This window comes from Thunnus thynnus, chromosome 22 (genome assembly GCF_963924715.1).
Source record: "Thunnus thynnus chromosome 22, fThuThy2.1, whole genome shotgun sequence".
Lineage (NCBI taxonomy): Eukaryota > Metazoa > Chordata > Actinopteri > Scombriformes > Scombridae > Thunnus > Thunnus thynnus.
In genome coordinates this window covers 25,214,714-25,232,833 of record NC_089538.1, presented here as the reverse complement: position 1 = coordinate 25,232,833, position 18,120 = coordinate 25,214,714, and the positions used below count along the sequence as shown (strand labels likewise).

The 18,120-nt window shown below is 39.6% G+C and overlaps 3 protein-coding genes and 1 long non-coding RNA gene across 6 annotated transcripts in view; 2 read left to right on the top strand and 2 right to left on the bottom strand.

The window, feature by feature from the left end:
- The window catches only part of LOC137174935 (F-box only protein 41-like), a 19,439-nt gene extending 18,212 nt beyond the window's left edge, over positions 1-1,227 (top strand). For all 3 annotated transcript variants that reach the window (XM_067580476.1, XM_067580477.1, XM_067580475.1), the window contains exon 17: positions 99-1,227. In XM_067580476.1, the coding sequence (XP_067436577.1) occupies positions 99-161 (63 nt within the window). In that variant the 3' untranslated portion in view covers positions 162-1,227. The remainder of the gene's footprint in view (positions 1-98) is intronic.
- Positions 1-3,301, bottom strand: part of LOC137174947 (uncharacterized) — a 4,434-nt gene extending 1,133 nt beyond the window's left edge. The window contains exon 1 of the long non-coding RNA XR_010925510.1: positions 2,829-3,301. This is a non-coding gene — a long non-coding RNA (uncharacterized lncRNA). The remainder of the gene's footprint in view (positions 1-2,828) is intronic.
- On the top strand, positions 2,802-8,823 carry LOC137174944 (ceramide-1-phosphate transfer protein-like). Its single transcript, XM_067580490.1, has 6 exons — positions 2,802-2,920; positions 4,561-4,622; positions 4,859-5,040; positions 6,529-6,694; positions 6,784-6,980; positions 8,065-8,823. The coding sequence occupies exons 1-6, from the start codon at positions 2,830-2,832 to the stop codon at positions 8,291-8,293; spliced, it is 927 nt and encodes a 308-aa protein (XP_067436591.1). The 5' UTR covers positions 2,802-2,829; the 3' UTR covers positions 8,294-8,823.
- On the bottom strand, positions 8,524-18,120 carry LOC137174934 (zinc finger protein 37-like). Its single transcript, XM_067580474.1, has 10 exons — positions 17,769-18,120; positions 17,256-17,348; positions 15,900-16,068; positions 15,287-15,417; positions 14,634-14,875; positions 13,099-13,223; positions 12,690-12,805; positions 12,362-12,606; positions 12,121-12,227; positions 8,524-12,031 (listed from the first exon to the last, which is right to left on the bottom strand). The coding sequence occupies exons 1-10, from the start codon at positions 18,019-18,021 to the stop codon at positions 10,783-10,785; spliced, it is 2,730 nt and encodes a 909-aa protein (XP_067436575.1). The 5' UTR covers positions 18,022-18,120; the 3' UTR covers positions 8,524-10,782.

The window sequence follows — 18,120 nt, the reverse complement described above, 5'->3', positions numbered from 1 at the left end:
ACGTTGACATTACTGTAGTAGTGACTTCAAAACATGGAGAACAAATTAAAGACAGACTTCTCACTGTGTTCTATGTTGTGTATGTGTGTGTTCTTCAGGTTCTTCAGAAGCGTCCTGGACTGTGTGATGTCCTGCAGGTTAAAGCTGACGGATTCTGCTGACCTCAACACACAACCTTTAACCCCTAAACTGACATTGAATTCTAAGTCTAACTTTAAAGCTAAAGCCAAGTGTGAACCCTTAAACAGCTCTTTGAAGATGCGAGGACCAGACAAAATGTCCTTCCTACCAAGGTCTAAACTCAAATTGGTCCTCATAAAGATGGGAATAAAATGTTTACTATCCGCTTATGATAACCTGCCATGATCCACCAGCCCCCAAAACTCAGACATTTCAGTCACTCAGCAGTTTATAAAATTCTTTGCAGGAAAAGTGTAGAAAATATTAAGTCACCAGATGGTCGGCAGCTTTCTTAGTCGCTCTGTGTCAGAAACGTCTGAGTTATGAGAGCTGGACATCCAGGAACATAGTAACCTGTATGAACCCCTGAACCAAACCAACACTTCATCAATTTATGACACTTAAATGTTTCACAAAGCCCCTTGCACTGTTCAAAATGATCTTCCTTAACACCACCCTTTGCCTGAATTGTTTAATACAATTCCTTTATTCCACTTTTATTATCATGTTTTTACTCAATTTTTTGACAAAACCTGAACCTTTATAAGCCCTTAATCTCTGCTAATAAATCCAATTTAACCTTAAACTAATTTGTTGTTTAACAGAATTAAATTCTCTTAAACACAGCTTTACTAAACCTTAAAATAACCCTTAATTCTCCCTTAACAAAACCTTCCTCGTAGCTTTACTTTTACTAATTGACCCTTCACACATTAACAAAAATTATAGCTAAAAGGGTTTTGGGTAAATCCTTACTCTACCTTTTTAAAAAACAATAATTCTTGTAGAAAGAGTTGTAGAAACCCTTTGTTCTTACTTTAAATTTGAATAAAACCTTAATTCTTTAGCTTTACCTTTAAAATAAGCACAAGCGCACACACGTATGCACATATTTGCACAAGCAGACACACTGACTCATACACCAAAGACATCAATCAGTCTATCAATCAATCAATCAGAGTTGCAGATGTGTTGGAGTTCATGTCCTCATAGAACCTACAGGTGCTACATGTGTCATTTTACCATCAATAAATCATTTTCTCATCAGTTTGGAGACTTCTGTGTCATTAATGAACCATCTGCTCGATTGCTTTACGGCACAAAACAGACAGAGGGCGCCGTTCTTCCAGAAATAAAGTTTTCAGAGCTTCAATCTCCTCAATGTTGCTGAATATAGACTCAGGACTCTCCTGGATAATGTAACCATCATATTGGTTAATGTTAATGTTAATTAGAGGAGATAAAATGTTGTGTCTGGCTAATCATTGTATTAAAGTTATAATCCTTCAGTCAGTCTTCTACTGTTGGTCACACATTCTCTTTTGAAATCCCCCATTTTATTTATAAATCAGTATATAAACAGTTAATAAATGGTTTCTGACAAATAATATATATAATCTTGTGGTCAGCTACACGTTTATAAAAGTGTTTATTAATGTATTTGTCAACTATAACTCCTCCAGTGGGCAAAACACAGCTGTAATAATATAAAATATGTCTTCATAGGAGAAGTTATAATATCTGACAAATACTGTACATTTATAAATACTTAACTATGTCCTTATATCTGCTTATAACTACATTATACTGTTATAAATCATTTATTTACTGTTCATATGCTGATTATAAAAACTTAACAGAAAGTTACAGATGTAACCACAGTTCTATGATGTAAAAGCCAGATTTTTAATAGCTAAAGTAGAATTATAAAATAGGATAAAATAGAGATACTAAATTGAAATACAAGCACTAGGGTAAATGTACTTCCATCACTGAATATAACACTACATTACATATACTACATTAAATTTAAGTTGGATTACCTTGAACAAAAAACTTTGTGACATGAGGCGTCCATGTTTGTTTGGTTTTCAGGCTCTTTGTTAAGCATGAAATCTGATATAATGCAGCTTTCATTTGAACGTTGATGTGAACAATATTTACAAGTTGGAACCTTTCTATAACAGTAACTCAGATATGACATGAACACAACATAAGCTCAGATCCAGTCTTCCCTTTTTCCCAAATTAGGATTTCCGAGCTCTGCTGATTAGTATAAAACTCAAACTCCAGGAAGTCAGAAACGTCAAATGACATCAGAGACGTCACATCATACTACGAGGTTTACTCAGTGTGTGTGTGTGTGTGTGTGTGTGTGTGTTTTTGTTACCTCATCGGGACCTTAACTGGGACCTTGTCGGGACCAGTAGTCCTCATGGGGACCAAAACCCAGTCCTAATGAGGCAAAATGACATTTCTGAGGTCCTGGTTAAGGTTAGGGGTAAGGTGTGAATTGAAGTTAGGTCAGGGTGACGGTTAGTTTGTCTACAATGAATGGAAGTCAATGCAATGTCCCAACAAGGATAGCTGTGCAAACTTGTGTGTGTGTGTGTGTGTGTGTGTGTGTGTGTGTGGTGAGAGTGATAAAACAAACTGAGATAAGCGTCTGGACGAAGGTCAAGTGCAAAGTTTGTCCTCCGATGAGTGTGATTGTACGCCCTGTAGCAGCATGTGACGACAAGTGACAGCTTGTAAACAGTGTGTGTGTTTTAACTAGTATTTATGTGTATTAGGATTTAGAAAGTGTGTGTGAGTGTGTGTGTGTGTGTGTGAGTGTGTGTGTGTGTGTGTGTGTGTGTTGTGGTCACCATGGTTTTCCTCAGACGGACGATGCTGCTTCGCTACCTGCTGCTGTCAGCCATGTTGGCTCTGCTCCTCTTCATCAGCTCCTTCTGGCTACGTGAGTGTCACTGAAACTGGTCGGCCATGTTGGCTCCACCTCTTGCCCTGTTATCATGAAGTTAATCTGAGTTTTAGAGCTGCAACGATTGGTCGATTAATCGATTAGTTGCCAGCTATTGAATTAATGGCCAACTATTTTGATAATCGATTCAGTGTTTGGAGTCATTTTGTAAGAAAAAGATTTCCAAACTCCTTGATTCCAGCTTAAATGTGAATATTTTCTGGTTTCTTTAGTCCTCTATGTTAGTAAACTGAATATCTTTGTTGTGGACAAAACCAGATATTTGACGACGTCATCTCGGGCTTTGGAAAAGAGTGATTGACATTTTTCTCCATTTTATGGCCCAAACAACTAATAGATTAATCGATAATGAAAATAATCATTCATGTCAACCCAACTGGGTTTATGTTATGAAGTATATAGTCATTCTGCCAGATGGGAAATTTTCACATGATGGGCCCTGTAGTGGCTTTCTGAGGGAAGCAGATTGGAGATGATACCATGTTTTCCAGGCAACAATGGGAGTAAGAAATAGCAACAAATATTATAGCAATAATAATAGTAGTAGTCTAATGGTTGCTGTGACCATGGCTGGATTAATCCACTACAGGGTCTATTGACCCCTTGTTTGTGTTAATTTGTTTAAACACGCATTTATTCACAAATATGCATTATGTAAATTTGTTGCTTGGTTTGTAATCTGACCCTGACCATGACAAACTGTAAACAAACAAATAAAAAAGTCTGTATACAGCAGTGCTTTGAGCTAAATGCTAACATTGGTGACAATGCTAAGATGCTAATTTATTCTTTATTTGGATCTCAATTAGCTTCTACAAAGTGGTCGCTAGTCTTCCTGGGGTCCACATGACAACAACAACAATAAAACAAACTCAGTGAATCAAGAAAAAGAAAAACAAGCCAAATATAAATATCAGAAAATGAGTAAAATAACTAAAAAGGTAGACAATACAAAATTACAATAAAAACAAAAACAAAATGACAATAAGAAGGTATCATGTTTACCATGTTCACCATTTTAGCATGCTAACATTTGCTAATTAGCGCTAAACACAAAGAGCTGAGGCTGATGGGAATGTCATGAGTTTTGCAGGTATTTGGTTATAAACCACAGTATTGGACAAAATTAAATTTGGACCAGATGATGGCGCAGGTTTTCCTATTCAGCCTGTGGGCAACATTACTGTTTTTACCAAATTTCATGGCAATCCATCCAATAGTTTTCAGAATATTTCAAAACCAAAAGTGTGAACTGGCTGGTGGCGCTAAAGGAAAAGTCATGATCACCAAAGTCATTAGGATTCATCGTTCAGGAAGCATAAATGTCTGTACAAAATGTTTTGTCAATCTATGAGGTGGATGTAGAAATATTTTCACTGGATAAGAGGAAACTTTGATGCCATTCTATCAAATATTAGTTGAGACATTTCTAAACCAAAGTGGTGGATGGACCGGCCGTGCTGCTAGCATGACTTAAAACCACAACATATGCTAATGGTCACCAGCCAAAGTTCTGGATGTCAACTAAACAACCAATAATAGCTGCATTAATGAAAACAGAAACACGTTTTGTGTATTTTTTGGTTACCCAGAGTTTTGTTTCTGTTTCACTGCAGCTCAGGGTGCCAGAGACTGTGGCACCGCCTGGCAGCCATGTTTGAGTTTTAACCACCAAACAGTAAGACTAACACACATACATACACACACACACATTTGTAGCTACTAGCTACAAAACCACTTTGAAGAAATGAGGAACGGGCAAAATGTCCTCACTTTTATGGTTTAAGTCTATGGTCCTCACATAGATACACATACAAGAACACACACACACACACACAATTATGTTATGGTTTCAAAACAAAACAAAACATATTTCCAGTAACACATTTTTTTTGTTTGTTTTTTTGCTTTCAGCCTGAGCCTCCGTTGGCTCCTGCCAAGTGGGCAGAGCCTGACAGAGCCCCAACCCTCATCCAGGAGTGTCCTGGCCAATCGTTTCAGGCCTGGCGTCTGCTGCTTCATTTAAAGTCCAGCATGTCAGACGACAACGACATTCTGATGGAGCCGTATCTCCAGAGCTGGGATGAGCTCATCAAGTATAAACACACATAACTTTTTTTTTTTAATGTGTTTATTTAAGTTTTAACATATACATTAACACATCTGCCGTCCTAAAGGGAAAAAACAACACAGCAGTGCACAATTTCCAAATAATTCAAAAGTGTGACTTTCCAAAATATTTATATAAGGCCTCGATAAACAAGTTAATTGACCTATAAGTCAGTTGACAGTGGGTCAGTCAGTTTATTCATGGACTCACCTCTTTTGTTAACCCTGCGATGGTCTGTGGGCTAATTTTTTCAATTTACCATCCTTGTCTAAATATATGTTGTGAAGAAGACAACATTCCTAAATTTTCCAGGCTGGATTTTTATTTATTTATGTGTAAATGTTTTCAGTCCCACTGAAGAAGACTGATGACATGTCAAACTGACATCAGATTAAAGATTCTCAATTTTTCAAGTGTGTCTTTAACAACAGTCAGAGCCCAAATGAACATTAAACATGTTTTTCTTGCTGTAATCATTCCTCCTGTTCATACTGACCGTTAGAAGATCCCTTCATAATGCACTTACAATGGAAGTGATGGGGGACAAAATCCACAGTCCTCCTTCTGTGTAAAAATGTATTTAAAAGTTTATCTGAAGCTAATATGAAGCTTCAGCGTCCAAATGAGTCAAATCAAGTAGATATCTTTCAACGTTACAGTCTTTTTAGTGCCAAAGTCCCTCTTTTTGTTACTATACTTCCACCTGCAGCTCAACAGGGAAACACTGACTGAGGAAACACAAAGTGGAATTTGATGCTAAAAAGACTGTAAATGTGTCAGATATCCACTTGATATGACTAACTCAGACTGCTGAAGCTGAATAGAAGCTTCACAGAGACTTTTAAATGCATTTTTGCACAAAACAAGGACTGTTTCTGGCCTCCATCACTTACATTGAAAGCACATTTGAAGGATCTTTTAGTATCCAGTATGAACAGGAGGAATGATTACAGCGAGGAAAACCTCTTTACTGTTCATATGAACACCTGACTGCTGGTTTAAGACACACTTGAACTATTGTGAACGCGTCCTTTAAATCTGGTGTTCCACAGGGCTCAAATTTAGGGCCGTTGTTGTTCTTAATTTATATAAATGATCTGCCTGATGTTTTTGGAAACTGGCATCTAATATTTTATTTGGAGACAATACAAGCATGTTGTTCTCTTGCAGAAACCTTAATAATCTTTATTGATCAATGATTTTGAATGTTTTTCCACTTCTGCACAACCTGGAAGGTCTGACTGTTGTATTTCTCACACAACAAAGTAAATATAAAATACCTTCTGTGTAAGAATCTGAAATTCACACACTCAACCTTAAACTGATTTGATGATGACTTTGTATTAGCTTCATTAATATCTGACTGTCCAAACCTTTGAAGAAGAGACAACCATTAAAAATTATCTCAGAATTAAGATCTTAAACTTTGTCCTCACAAGATGGTCGATGAATCTCATTCGTCTCTTCTCCACAGCTTCATGGAGTCTCTCGGGACGATGGTCAGTTTCTTCTCTCAGAAGGTGAAAGAAAAAGTTGTAGTGATACGAGAGCTGTCACTCAAACACAGCAGAGAGGCTCATGGGAAACCGTCTGACCTCTCAGGACTACAAACCCCAGCATCATTTGGACTGAAAAACGGGGTGAGACGCACTGTGGTAAAAACACGATTGGACGATATGAACTAAACTAATATCCAGGTGAGTAAACAGATGTTTTTTTTTCTCTGCAGATGTACCGTTCAGTTCGCTCCATGGTGGAGGCGGAGCTAAAAGCAGGCATGGTGGACTTTTCCCGCCGCACAGATTCGGGCTGCCGGACGCTGCTTCGACTGCATCGATCCCTCCTGTGGCTCAAGCTGATGTTGGAGGGTTTGGCTGAAGGACCGGACGCAGACGGACGCTTCAAAACACCCGGAGAGCTGAGCAGGTAAGAAATGACCTTCAAGGTGTGTTCAAGGAGTGACGTCACTGTCGTTACAAAAACAAACTGAGTAACAAGTTCTGCTAAATGAACTGTGATCAATCTGTGGAGATAAAGATCAGTTTAGTTTGACCTTTCTGTTGATGTAAATCATTATTTTATTATTATATTTTATTGGTGCAAAAACAAAACAATAAATAGTGATTTTACTGCAAAGCCTGGGAAGAGACATTATATAAAAAAAAGAGATTTATTGGCAAAATATGTTTACGCTTTTAAGGAATTTGACTCAATGTGCTCACACACAACAATGTTCAGAGATACACAAGGACAACAAGTGATAAACATCAGTTATGTAAAAGCAAAATGGATGAAAAAAATAGATACATACATATAGAAACAAGTGGACAACAACACACGATGTTTATATACAGGTGAAATCGTTTCCGTTTACTGTAAACGGGATACAAAAAGTGCAAAAGTGTGAAAGAGTCACTGGAATAAATATTGAATGGGTAAGAAAGTGATAACTTACTTTATATACATATAGTATATACTGACTGCTCAAATATATATTTAACAGCAACAGTTATTGCACATTTGTATTTTAAACTAAAATATATATAATTTGGAGGTAAAGTGGATGTTTTAGCGTTACATGTTTATTTCACAGTGACTCTCACAAAACTGTTTCTGCTGTTCATTAAATCCAATTGTTCTGCTTTTAAATGCAATAATCTTTTGGAAACTTCCTCTATAAACTGAAACACTTACCCTATTTATCATTGAGTGTATTCAAAGACTAAGAGTTTAGTCTTCTTGAACATTTGTAAATAACCTCTGGGCTCGATAACCTTCCTCATCTTTTTAAACATTTGTTTCCATCTTTCATCTTTTTGTAACTAAATCTGAAGGTTGATATTTTTCGCTGCTAATGTTTTCAGTTCGGTCTCAATATCGTCATGATTCGTTCATTTAGAGACACTAAATATTAATTTCTCCTGCGTCTTTAAATGCAGCGCAAGATATATTTCACCCATGTCACATGACTCCTAGACGAAACCTTCAGTCTGTCTCCGTCTTCCCTCAGGGACGCCTACAAGGTGGCGTTGGCGCCCCACCACCCCTGGGTGCTCCGTCAGGCCGCCGAGCTCGTCTTCCTCGCCCTCCCGGAGAGGAAGTACTTCCTGCAGCTGGTGTGCGTAAAGAGCACGCGGGAGGCGGCGCCCGTCCTGCGCGTCATCATCCATCATCTGACGCTGGTTCACACGCGAACTCAGCGAATCCTGAGCGAACACGACATGCTGGAGCTGCCCTGAACGCCACACGCCAACAACCACACTGTACGAACTGTAAAGTAAAGAGAGCTGGAGGTGTCAGAAAACCACCGACACACGACTGACAACGTCTTTCTGTGTCAATACGGTAAAAAAACAACATACTGAACACTTTTTTTTATAAGCACTGTACTTTCTTATAAACTTTATAAATGTAGGAATAGTTTTTCTCGCTCTGGTTTCCTCCACAAAATGACATTTTTAAAAAAAAATTCTCAGAATGTCGTTTATTAGTTTGGTCACACATGTCAAAGCAGACAAGCACTTTTTATTATTTTTACACTGAAGTACAGAATGAAAGCAGTTTTCTCTTTTAATACGCTGCACAAGTAAAAATGTAAAACCAGGATATTTGTAGTTTGTAGTTTTGTAACATCAGTTCAGAGAGAAACATGCACTTTAAGGCACCAAATGCTGCATTCAGGATCACGTGGGACTTATGAGTGTTTCCGTCCATCAACGTACCAAAAACATTTAAAAAATAAATGAGGACGGAACTAAAAAAAAAAAAATGCAATTACACAGTTTAAGGCTAATTGGGAATTTCCCACCTGCCTTGAATGCAACATCAGCTACAGTGGAATGAAAACATCCAACAGAAGCAGCACTGCAGGAAGTAAAATATAAAAAGTTTTTTTTTTTACTGTACAGTTTGAGATTTCTTCTTCATGAACAACTTCTACAGTCGAGACAAAAACAGTTTCTGGATATTGAGTGAACGTTACATAATCCGTCAGCAGTAAATACAACATGAAACACAAACACAACTCTATGTAACCGATGGACGCTGTAATAACACAGCAGCTACCATCATCTGTAGTTTATAACAGAAACCAAAAAAAACCACTGTAACCTGAAAGATGAAGATCTTCAGAAGCTTCAAAAACGACGTATTTTATTTAAATTTTTGCTGTTTTTGTTCATTTTTAAGTGGTGTTTATTATATTTAAACTAACACACACAAATGAATTCAACAACTTACTGTATCGTAATCGTAGTTTATGGTGTGTTTGTATGTTGTTTTTCCACATGCTTATATCACACTAATAAACTTTATTTTAAGGCTGCAACTGAAGATTATTTTTTATCGTTTTTTTCACCGTTTTACTGTATAAAAAGTCCTGAACCAGAATATGTTTCATTTACAATCATATAAAACTGAAAATTCTCACATTTGGAACCTGCAAATATCAGCAACTTAAAATGATTGATTTACTTCCTGTCAATCAGGGCTGCAATTAACGATTATATTTATTATCGTTTAGTCAATAAAACTCCAACAGTGATGTCATTAAACTGCCAAAAACAGTCCGAAACTTAACGTCACATAAGACTAACAATAGCAACAACTCTGGGGTATGTTTTCTATTTTTGGTTTAAACTATTTATCAATTATCAAAATAGTTGGTGATTATTTTACATAAATTGACTATTTATTCAATTAATTTGCTTTTAATTTTTGTTTCTTTTTTGATCCAAATGTAGAGCTGAGTGACGCCTGACTTTCAGCACCAAAAACAACGTATTTTTCAATAATTTACACGTTTTTCTACAAAAAAACATTTTTTTTACATTTAAAAAAATGACGCCAAAGTTTGTTAAATATTGTTTAAACACCAGCAGACGTCTAAATGTCCAAATAAAAATTAAAGTTTTGCCCCTAATTATCATTAATAATCAGTTTATAATCAGTTAATAAATGTTTATTACACACTATAATGCAGTTATAAGCAGATGTATTTGTTCATTAGAGGCTGCTGTATGAACAGATAATGAATGACATTATAATAAAACAGCTGTAACATCAGATATACATGAATAAACACAAATACATCAGCTTATAACTACATTATGTGTTATAAACAATTTAAATGTTTATTTCCTGGAGTGTTGATGTAACCGAGTGTAACAGTCGAAGTATAAAGTAACAGAAAATAATACTTCAGTAAATGTAGTTTGACTACGTCCATTAAACTTGCTTTAATGACCTCGAACATAAAAACATGGTTGGACGTGAGGCGTCCATGTTTGATTTTCTCTTTATTTTAAGTTTGATATATTTCCAATTTAATCCTTTATAATTTGGATGCTGATGTGAACGATGTTTAAATACCCTTTAATCTGCTTATAATGACATTATTATGTTATAGAAACTATTTATTAATAAATCAGGGCTGCGACTGACAGTTATTTTCATTATTGATTCATTGTTTTGTCTGTAAAATGTAAGAAAATAGTGAAAAATGCTCGTTATGATTCCCAACAGCTCAAGTTAACGTCTTCAAACGTCTTGTTTTGTCAGTTTACTGTCACACAAGACAAAGAAAAACATAAAATCATCACATTTAAAGCACATTTTTGACCTTTTTTTCTTTCAGAAACGACTAAAGTGATTCTTTGATTATTAAACTAGTTGCTGATTGTTGCAGCTGTGTGATAAATGTTTATGTACCGTTTCGTTTGATGGTTATTCAGGACGTGGACTCGCTGAGGAAGAGGTTTTCATCCCTCTGGTGACTCTTCATGTGTGTTTTCAGACAGTGACTCTGAGTGAAGGCTTTGTCGCACAGAGAACATTTGTAGGGTCTCTCTCCGTTGTGCGTCCTCATGTGAACCGTCAGGTGTTCTTGTCTCGAACACGCTTTCCCGCAAACGCTGCAGACGAACAGTTTGATGCCCAGATGTGTGCGGACGTGGTTGTTCAGGTGAGTCTTCCGTTTGAAGAAGCGGCCGCACTCGGAGCAGCCGTACGGCGCCTCGCCGGTGTGCACGCGCATGTGCACCTTCAGCTCGCCGTTGGATAAGAAGCCTTTGCTGCACATGATGCAGACGAACGGCCGCTCGTCGCTGTGAGTCCTCATGTGAGCCGTCAGGCCGCAGTTGGACAGGAAGGTCTTGCAGCAGATGTGGCACAGGTACGGCCGGTCTCGCACCGTGTGGATCTTCGCGTGCGACTTTAACGTGTCGGCGAGTTTGAATCGTTTCCCGCAAACCTCGCAGCCGTAACGCCTCTCCCCGGAGTGCGTGGCCTTGTGGCGGGTCAGCGATCGCACGTCGTAGACGCACTTCCCGCAGACGTGGCAGTGGTACTTGTCTCTGCCCGTGTGGACCTTCATGTGAGCTTTGAGCTGAGCCTTTAAACCGAACGCTTTCAGGCAGACGTCACACTTGTGCGGTTTGTCCTCCACGTGGACCCAGCGGTGGATGTTCAGGCTGGACAAGTGGGCGAAGGTTTTGTGGCAAACGTCGCATTTGAAGGGCCGGTTCCCCGTGTGCAGGGTGGTGTGACAGTTCAGCCCCGTGACGGTGAAGAAAGACTTGCCGCAGTACGAGCACTCGTGAGTTTTCTGGTAAGTTTGAAGGTGTCGCTTCAGCTCGTCCACGGACTCGAACTGCTCGCCGCACACGCCGCACACACACTGCGGTTCGTCCGTGTGCTTCCAGGCGTGTTTGATCAAGCTGCCCAGCAGTCGGTACCAGACGCCGCACACCTTACACGGCGTTTTACTCTTCTCGGCCAGCTTCCCCTCCATGCCGCACCTCTTAGCCCGCCGCTTCCTCGTCTTCAGCGACTGCAGCTCAGGATCGGGCTTCCAGTCGTCCTCGTCTCCGTCTTTGTCATCGTCGCTGACGTCTGCTTCATCATCAGCTTCCTCTGTCTTCATGTCTTGTTGTTGTTGTTGTGATGTGGAGCTGCTGCCGTCTGGAGGTTGAACAGGGCTGCAAATCAAAGACAAGAGTTTTAGAATTATTATCCTCATTGTGGCTGAAAATAACCACATTTTAAAGTCTGTTTCTTTTTAAACGACCTTGAATGGAGGTCGGCTTCATCACTTTTTGGAGACTCATTGGCGGCGTCATCGTTTCTCTGTGAGAGGTGAAGCTCTTCCTCCTCCTCCTCCTCTTCCTCTCCTGTCTGTGTATAAATAAAACTTCTTACACAAAAGGCTGAAATTTAAACTCTTGATCCAGTCTAAGATGTAAGAATCCTCACGTTCGACTTCCTGTCAACATGTTTTTACTGAGTTCTTCTTCTACTGCAGTATTTACCTTCAGTCTGATGTAGAGGACGGTCTTCTCCACGCCGGTGGACTTCATGGCTCTGTAGATCTCCTCCGGCGTCAGCGTCTTCACTCGGAGTCTCTGCAGCCTCCGGCTCCTGTCCGACTTGAAGACGTTAAAAGGTTTGTCGTCTCCGGCCAGCTGAGGGAAGGCGGACCTCAGCAGGACCAGGAAGTCCGCCTCCTGCAGGCCCCGAGGACACTTCAGGTCCTGCACCGGGGATTTTAGTAACACTGAAACCAGAGAGGATAAATTCACACATATTCACACATATTTACAGGAACAGTCCGTTCAGAGCGACGTCTTTGATATCCACCGTTCTTTGAGAGGACTTGTGACTGGGAATCTTCCAGCATGCAGACTCTGACGTAGTGGTGACTCGGTTCTTCACCCAGCCGAGGTCTGCCGCGCCGCCTCCTCTCAGACAGATCTCTGGAGACAAAGAGATGATTGGTAGGAGACTTATAAACTAGACTGATGCACTGCAGTATAACACCACCAACTGGAAATGTAGAAGCTTCGTTAAAGTAGAGCTGTTGTGTTGGACTACACAGGTGTTCCTGATAAAGTGCTCACTGAATGTATATATGAGATGTCAGCACAGGAATGTCAGACTCGGTTTGAGGTAGATGATTCTTTTAACTGTAAAATGTCCTGAAATATTATTTCTGTGAGATGATATTTCATATTTATTGACTATCTGTGATCAGATGTGATGTAATCACCTGGTGTACGTGTTGCTCTGGTTGGTCGTCATGGAGCTGGACGGAGAGTCTGTGGCGTCGTCTTCTCTCTGCGGAGGATGATGAAGGTCTGAGCTGCTGCTGCTGCTCTGAGGATCCAATCCCGTCTGGAAAAGTTTGTTTCCACAAAACAAAAACAGATTCTTTTTACAAAACTGCTTCAAAAAGCTTCGAAAGACTCAGTTACAACTGTTGTGATCAGGAGGAAGAAGAGTTCAGTTCATGATCGTGGTTCACGAGGAGTTTTAAACCTCTTTTGTTTCAATAGACTAATGAGAATCTCTTTAAATATTACGTTTAAGTAGTTTAACACAGCAGTCTGATGTTTCTGTGCTGCTTTAATAAACCAAATCTAACCAACAGCGACATCCCATCACCAGTTAGACTAACTGGTGACTGACTTTGTCATAGTGGGAAACCACTTTACTCATTTATAATTACTCATGCTAACTTTTAATTACCTTTACTGTTTATACTTCTTTACTTGCTTAAACTGACATTTATTTGTGCTCCTCACCATTAAACTGTCTGTGCAGGAGTTTTCTACCTGGAAGTAAACAAACAGAGGCTCTGTTTACACCTGGTATTAACATCTGTCTCAGTGGACAGCTCTAAATACAGGTGTAAACACACCCAAGACACATTGAGGACGGATTGAGATCTGATCACTCAGACCACATTCGCAGGTGGTCTGGGCCACATGTGGCCACATTCATTTAGTAGTGTAAACGCAATGCATCCTGGACCACATTGAAGGACCACCTACTCAACTGACGTCCTCCATTTTCCGGCAGACTAGACACACGACCCTCCGTCCAAAACTGTTCAACTTGTCTGATAACTCTCTCTCTCTCTCACAGCTTTGAACGTATAACAAACGAATTTGGTCTTTGGAAATGAAAATGATATCCGTGTTTATTTGCATATAGAGCGGGGAAGTGAGATCCGATCAGGACGCGTGTGTAGACACATGTTAATACCAGGTGTAAACAGGACCTTTGTGTTTGGTTCTGTACTATGCAGGATTTGTCAGTTGGTGTTAACACAGCATTCAAAGATGGCCCCTCCCCCCGACTTGACCAGAGAGCAGCAGTGGTCGAGAACAAAATGTTATTTTATGATAACTTTACAGCTGTTACGTTGTAAAAGCACAAATAAACACGCTCACACCCCCTCACAACCCTGCAGGGAGGTGCTCCATCGCCAGATTTAGAGCTTCACCCTCTCTGGTTCACCCTGGTTGCTAGGCTACGAGTCCCAACCTCACACCCTGAGCTGTTATTGGCTGGAGGTGACACACCAGCTGGCCAAAGGTCGACGCCCAGAAACGTCCGAACACAGTAAAATAATAAGATAATACAGACACACACTTCACATACTTGTTGTATGAGTCTATATATTGTCTATTAGGTAGTATAGCTTTTAAGTAGTTGCAATTAATTGACTAATTGTTGCAGCTCTAATACAAATAAAACTTTCGACCACACATGTAAACCATCTCAACTCCAGTCTGGTACCTTCAGTCGGATGTAGAGCGCTGAGGTTCCTGCTCCGATCGACCTGATGGTTCTGTCGATCTCCTCCGGCGTCAACGTCTTTACCGTCAGAGGCTGCAGCCGCTTGGTTCGGTCACACGTGAAGACGTCAAACGGTTGATGAGCAGCCAGCTGAGGGAAGGTGGACCTCAGCAGGTCCAGGAAGTCTGACTCCTGCAGGCCCAGAGGACACCGCAGCTCCTGCAGCGGATATTTCTGAAACACTGACACACAAACGACTTCATCGAATATGTCCGTTAAATGAAAAACATGAATCTCAGTTGCAGCATCAGTTTCATAACAATCTTTGGTTTTGAGATGTGAAACATGTGAGTTAACGTGTTCAGAGCTGCAACAAAACACTGTTCTGATAACAGATTCATCGTTTCAGTCATTGTTCAAGCAAAAGTACTCAAAATTTTCTGGTTCCAGCTTCTTAAATCTGAGGATTTGTGGTTTTTCTTTGACATATAAAGACAAGCAATCTGCAGGTTCCAGGAAACGGTGGAGGGTTTTTCTTACAGACCAAATGTTTTGTCAAGAAACGAAAATAATCAACTTCCAAACATCATTCTGAGCTTTAGTAGTCGTGATGTTCTGTTAGAGGATGGTGCAGTAGGGTTCTGTACTCGTACCTCTTTTGGAGAGCACATCAGTCTGTGAGTCCTCCAGGATGCGGATCCTGAGGTCTACGCGGTTCTGCGGTTCACTGATCCGAGGTCTGCCGGGTTTCCTCCTTTCAGACCGAACTCTGGGAGAAAAAGACCTGAAAGACGAAGACGAGCAGCAGGTTCATAACAAATAACAGAGCGGTTCTGAGCTTCTGACTGGTGGGAGTGAGGATCCATCAACAACACATCAGAGCTGCATAAAGGACCAGTAGATAAAGATAAAGATAAAGATAAACTAACTGGATAATTAACTGGAAATCATGTAAAGATATTCCAGTAGAGCCCCAGAATATGAATATAGAGCTGGAAATGTCTCTTTATGTTACATATAGTGAGACAGAAGATTAATCATTAACTATTTTGATTATCGATTAGTTGCTTTGAGACTAAATTCTCTGATTCAGCTCCTTAAATGTGAATATTTTCTGGTTTCTTTAGTCTCTCTGACAGTAACTGAACATCTTTGATTTGTGGACAAAACAAGAAAACATTTTCTGCACCAAACAACAAATCAATTAATCAATAATGAAAACGATCGGTAGTTGCTGTTAAAACATGCTGTCGTGTGATTCGTAACCTTGACGGTATCTGATAATCCGGGTCCTTCAGGTCTTCTCGTCTCTGTCTGGAGCTCGTCGCCGGTCGTACAGACAGCCGCTCCTCTTCATCCTCACCCTCCTCTTCATCATCATCATCATCATCATCATACCACATCAGGCCCAGACTCCCCGTCTCGTCCTGCACACCTGCACACAAACAAATCACAAAAACCACATTCTGTTGAGCGCTGAGAGTTTATTTTTGGATGTACGACGGCTGAACGATGAGGAAAATAATTCTAGTTTCATTTGACTTATTTGGCCTTTTTTGTCATAATTTGATAAAACGGTTCATTTTTATATCCTTCAATCAGAGTTCATGATTAACTCCAGTAAACAAAACTCAGAGTCGAGAAGATTTACTGGTAGAATGAAGAGCAACTGATTCATTATGTCTTCAGATTCAAACAGATTTATTATCTCTATTCATCAGTTTAGTCTATAAAGTGAAAACTGGCAGATACATTTAGTTTATTATCATATAAAGACCAGAAAATATTTTCTTTCTTTTTGTAAAAAAAAAAAAAAGAGAAAACTAATCAACTTATTGATAAATTGACTAATAATTAATAATTTCAGCTCTGCATTAATATCTCAATGTCTTAGTATGTTTCTACATTTTTGTTCATTTAATTTTTCTCACATTTCTAAATATTTAAAAAACTTTCTAAAAAGCACAGCTACACATTTATTAAATATAAAAGCTTATAAAAATGTCAGAAAATACGACAAAATGTTTTTAACCTGAAACTCAATAAATAAGTATCATTGCTGCTGTTAGAATAAGAAATGAAAAAAAACAAAAAAGGGTTATCTCTGTATCTTTGTTTTATTTTGAAAAATCCTAATTAAAGGTACACTATGTAAGATTTGTCCCCGGCTCCAGAGAGAGAGCAGCGGTGGTCGAGCGAGCTTCATCATGTCCGCCGTGGCCTCTCTGCTCTGTGTAGCTCAGCTCCGCCCACATCCATGACACAGAGACAGAGAGCAGTAATCTGGTTGCTAGGCTACGAGTCCCGACCTCACTCCCTGTGCTGTTATTGGCTAGAGGCGACACACCCACCGGCCGAAGGTCGACGCCCAGAAACGGCCGAACACAGCAAAATAATAAGATAATACAGGCAGAGAGCAGATTCTCTGCAAATAAATACAGACACACACGTCTAGTGGATCATAAATGATGATTGAGAGACATTAATGTTGTCTGAGGAAAATCCTGCATGGTATACCTTATTAATTAACATTATAAATGTTATATATTTATTAATAATAATATCATATTTTTCTAATTTTTATAACACATTTAAAGAGAGAACTGTGATGACATACTGTACCTGGTTGCTGTTTGTGCTTCTCCTCTTCATCATCACCATCATCATCTTCCTCAGTCACAACAACCACATCGTCGTCTAGATCCGGGATCCGGGCTTCACATTTTTTTAACCAAAATAAAGAAAAAACAGATAAATATTTCAAAAATCCCCCCCCCCACACACACACACAAAAAAAATTCACGTAGGATTTCGGTAAATTGATGAGATTGACACAAATCACGCGAGAAAATTCGATAACTGCAGTTAAAGTCCTGCAAAGTTATTATGAAGCTGACAGTAAACACTGAATTTACAAAACTCGGTATATTTTTTGGCATGTGGAGTCATGCCGAAGCGTAAATAACATCATGAACATGTGTGGAAGTGTTTACTTTATGTTCTCAGATGTCTGCAGGTTTGTCAGCGAGCGAATAAACTTTAAATTGACGTTTTTTTAAACGAGGTTCAACAACCCGCAACTTAAAATACAAACAGAATGTTTGTGACTTAATGTTAATTAATTTTGACACTGACCTCTTCTCTCCAGTTTGACCTGAGGCTGCAGGAGAACCTCCAGTTGTCTCCTCTGCCGGTCGATCTCCCGTCTGAAGCCCGAAGCCTCCTCCTCGTACCCGGCTACGGTTCTCTCAACAACCGCTAAGATTTCCTGCGCGGCTGTGGTCAGTTTCTCAGAGATGATTCCTCTCAGTATCTCCGCTTTAGACATGTTACCGAGGCTGTCGAGGGTCTCGGAGTTACCTGCGTTCCTCTTCATCCAGTAAAACATGGTTTAATTCGGGGTTTTAAAGGTGTGTTTTTATGCAGAGCAGCTCCGCACCTTCACCCGCAGACGGTGCTGTTCCGGGTTACAGGTACAGCCGCTAAT

Bases quoted from the DNA above. Each gene is read 5' to 3' on its own strand.
- LOC137174934 (XM_067580474.1), bottom strand. From the start codon at position 18,021: ATGTTTTACTGGATGAAGAGGAACGCAGGTAACTCCGAGACCCTCGAC. The intron at 16,069-17,255 runs GTACAGTATGTC...GTTTGTGTGCAG, and splicing joins GAAGCACAAACAGCAACCAG to GTGTGCAGGACGAGACGGGG. The intron at 13,224-14,633 runs GTACCAGACTGG...AAACTTTTCCAG, and splicing joins CGCTCTACATCCGACTGAAG to ACGGGATTGGATCCTCAGAG.
- LOC137174944 (XM_067580490.1), top strand. From the start codon at position 2,830: ATGGTTTTCCTCAGACGGACGATGCTGCTTCGCTACCTGCTGCTGTCA. The intron at 6,695-6,783 runs GTGAGACGCACT...TTTTCTCTGCAG, and splicing joins CATTTGGACTGAAAAACGGG to ATGTACCGTTCAGTTCGCTC. The intron at 6,981-8,064 runs GTAAGAAATGAC...GTCTTCCCTCAG, and splicing joins ACACCCGGAGAGCTGAGCAG to GGACGCCTACAAGGTGGCGT.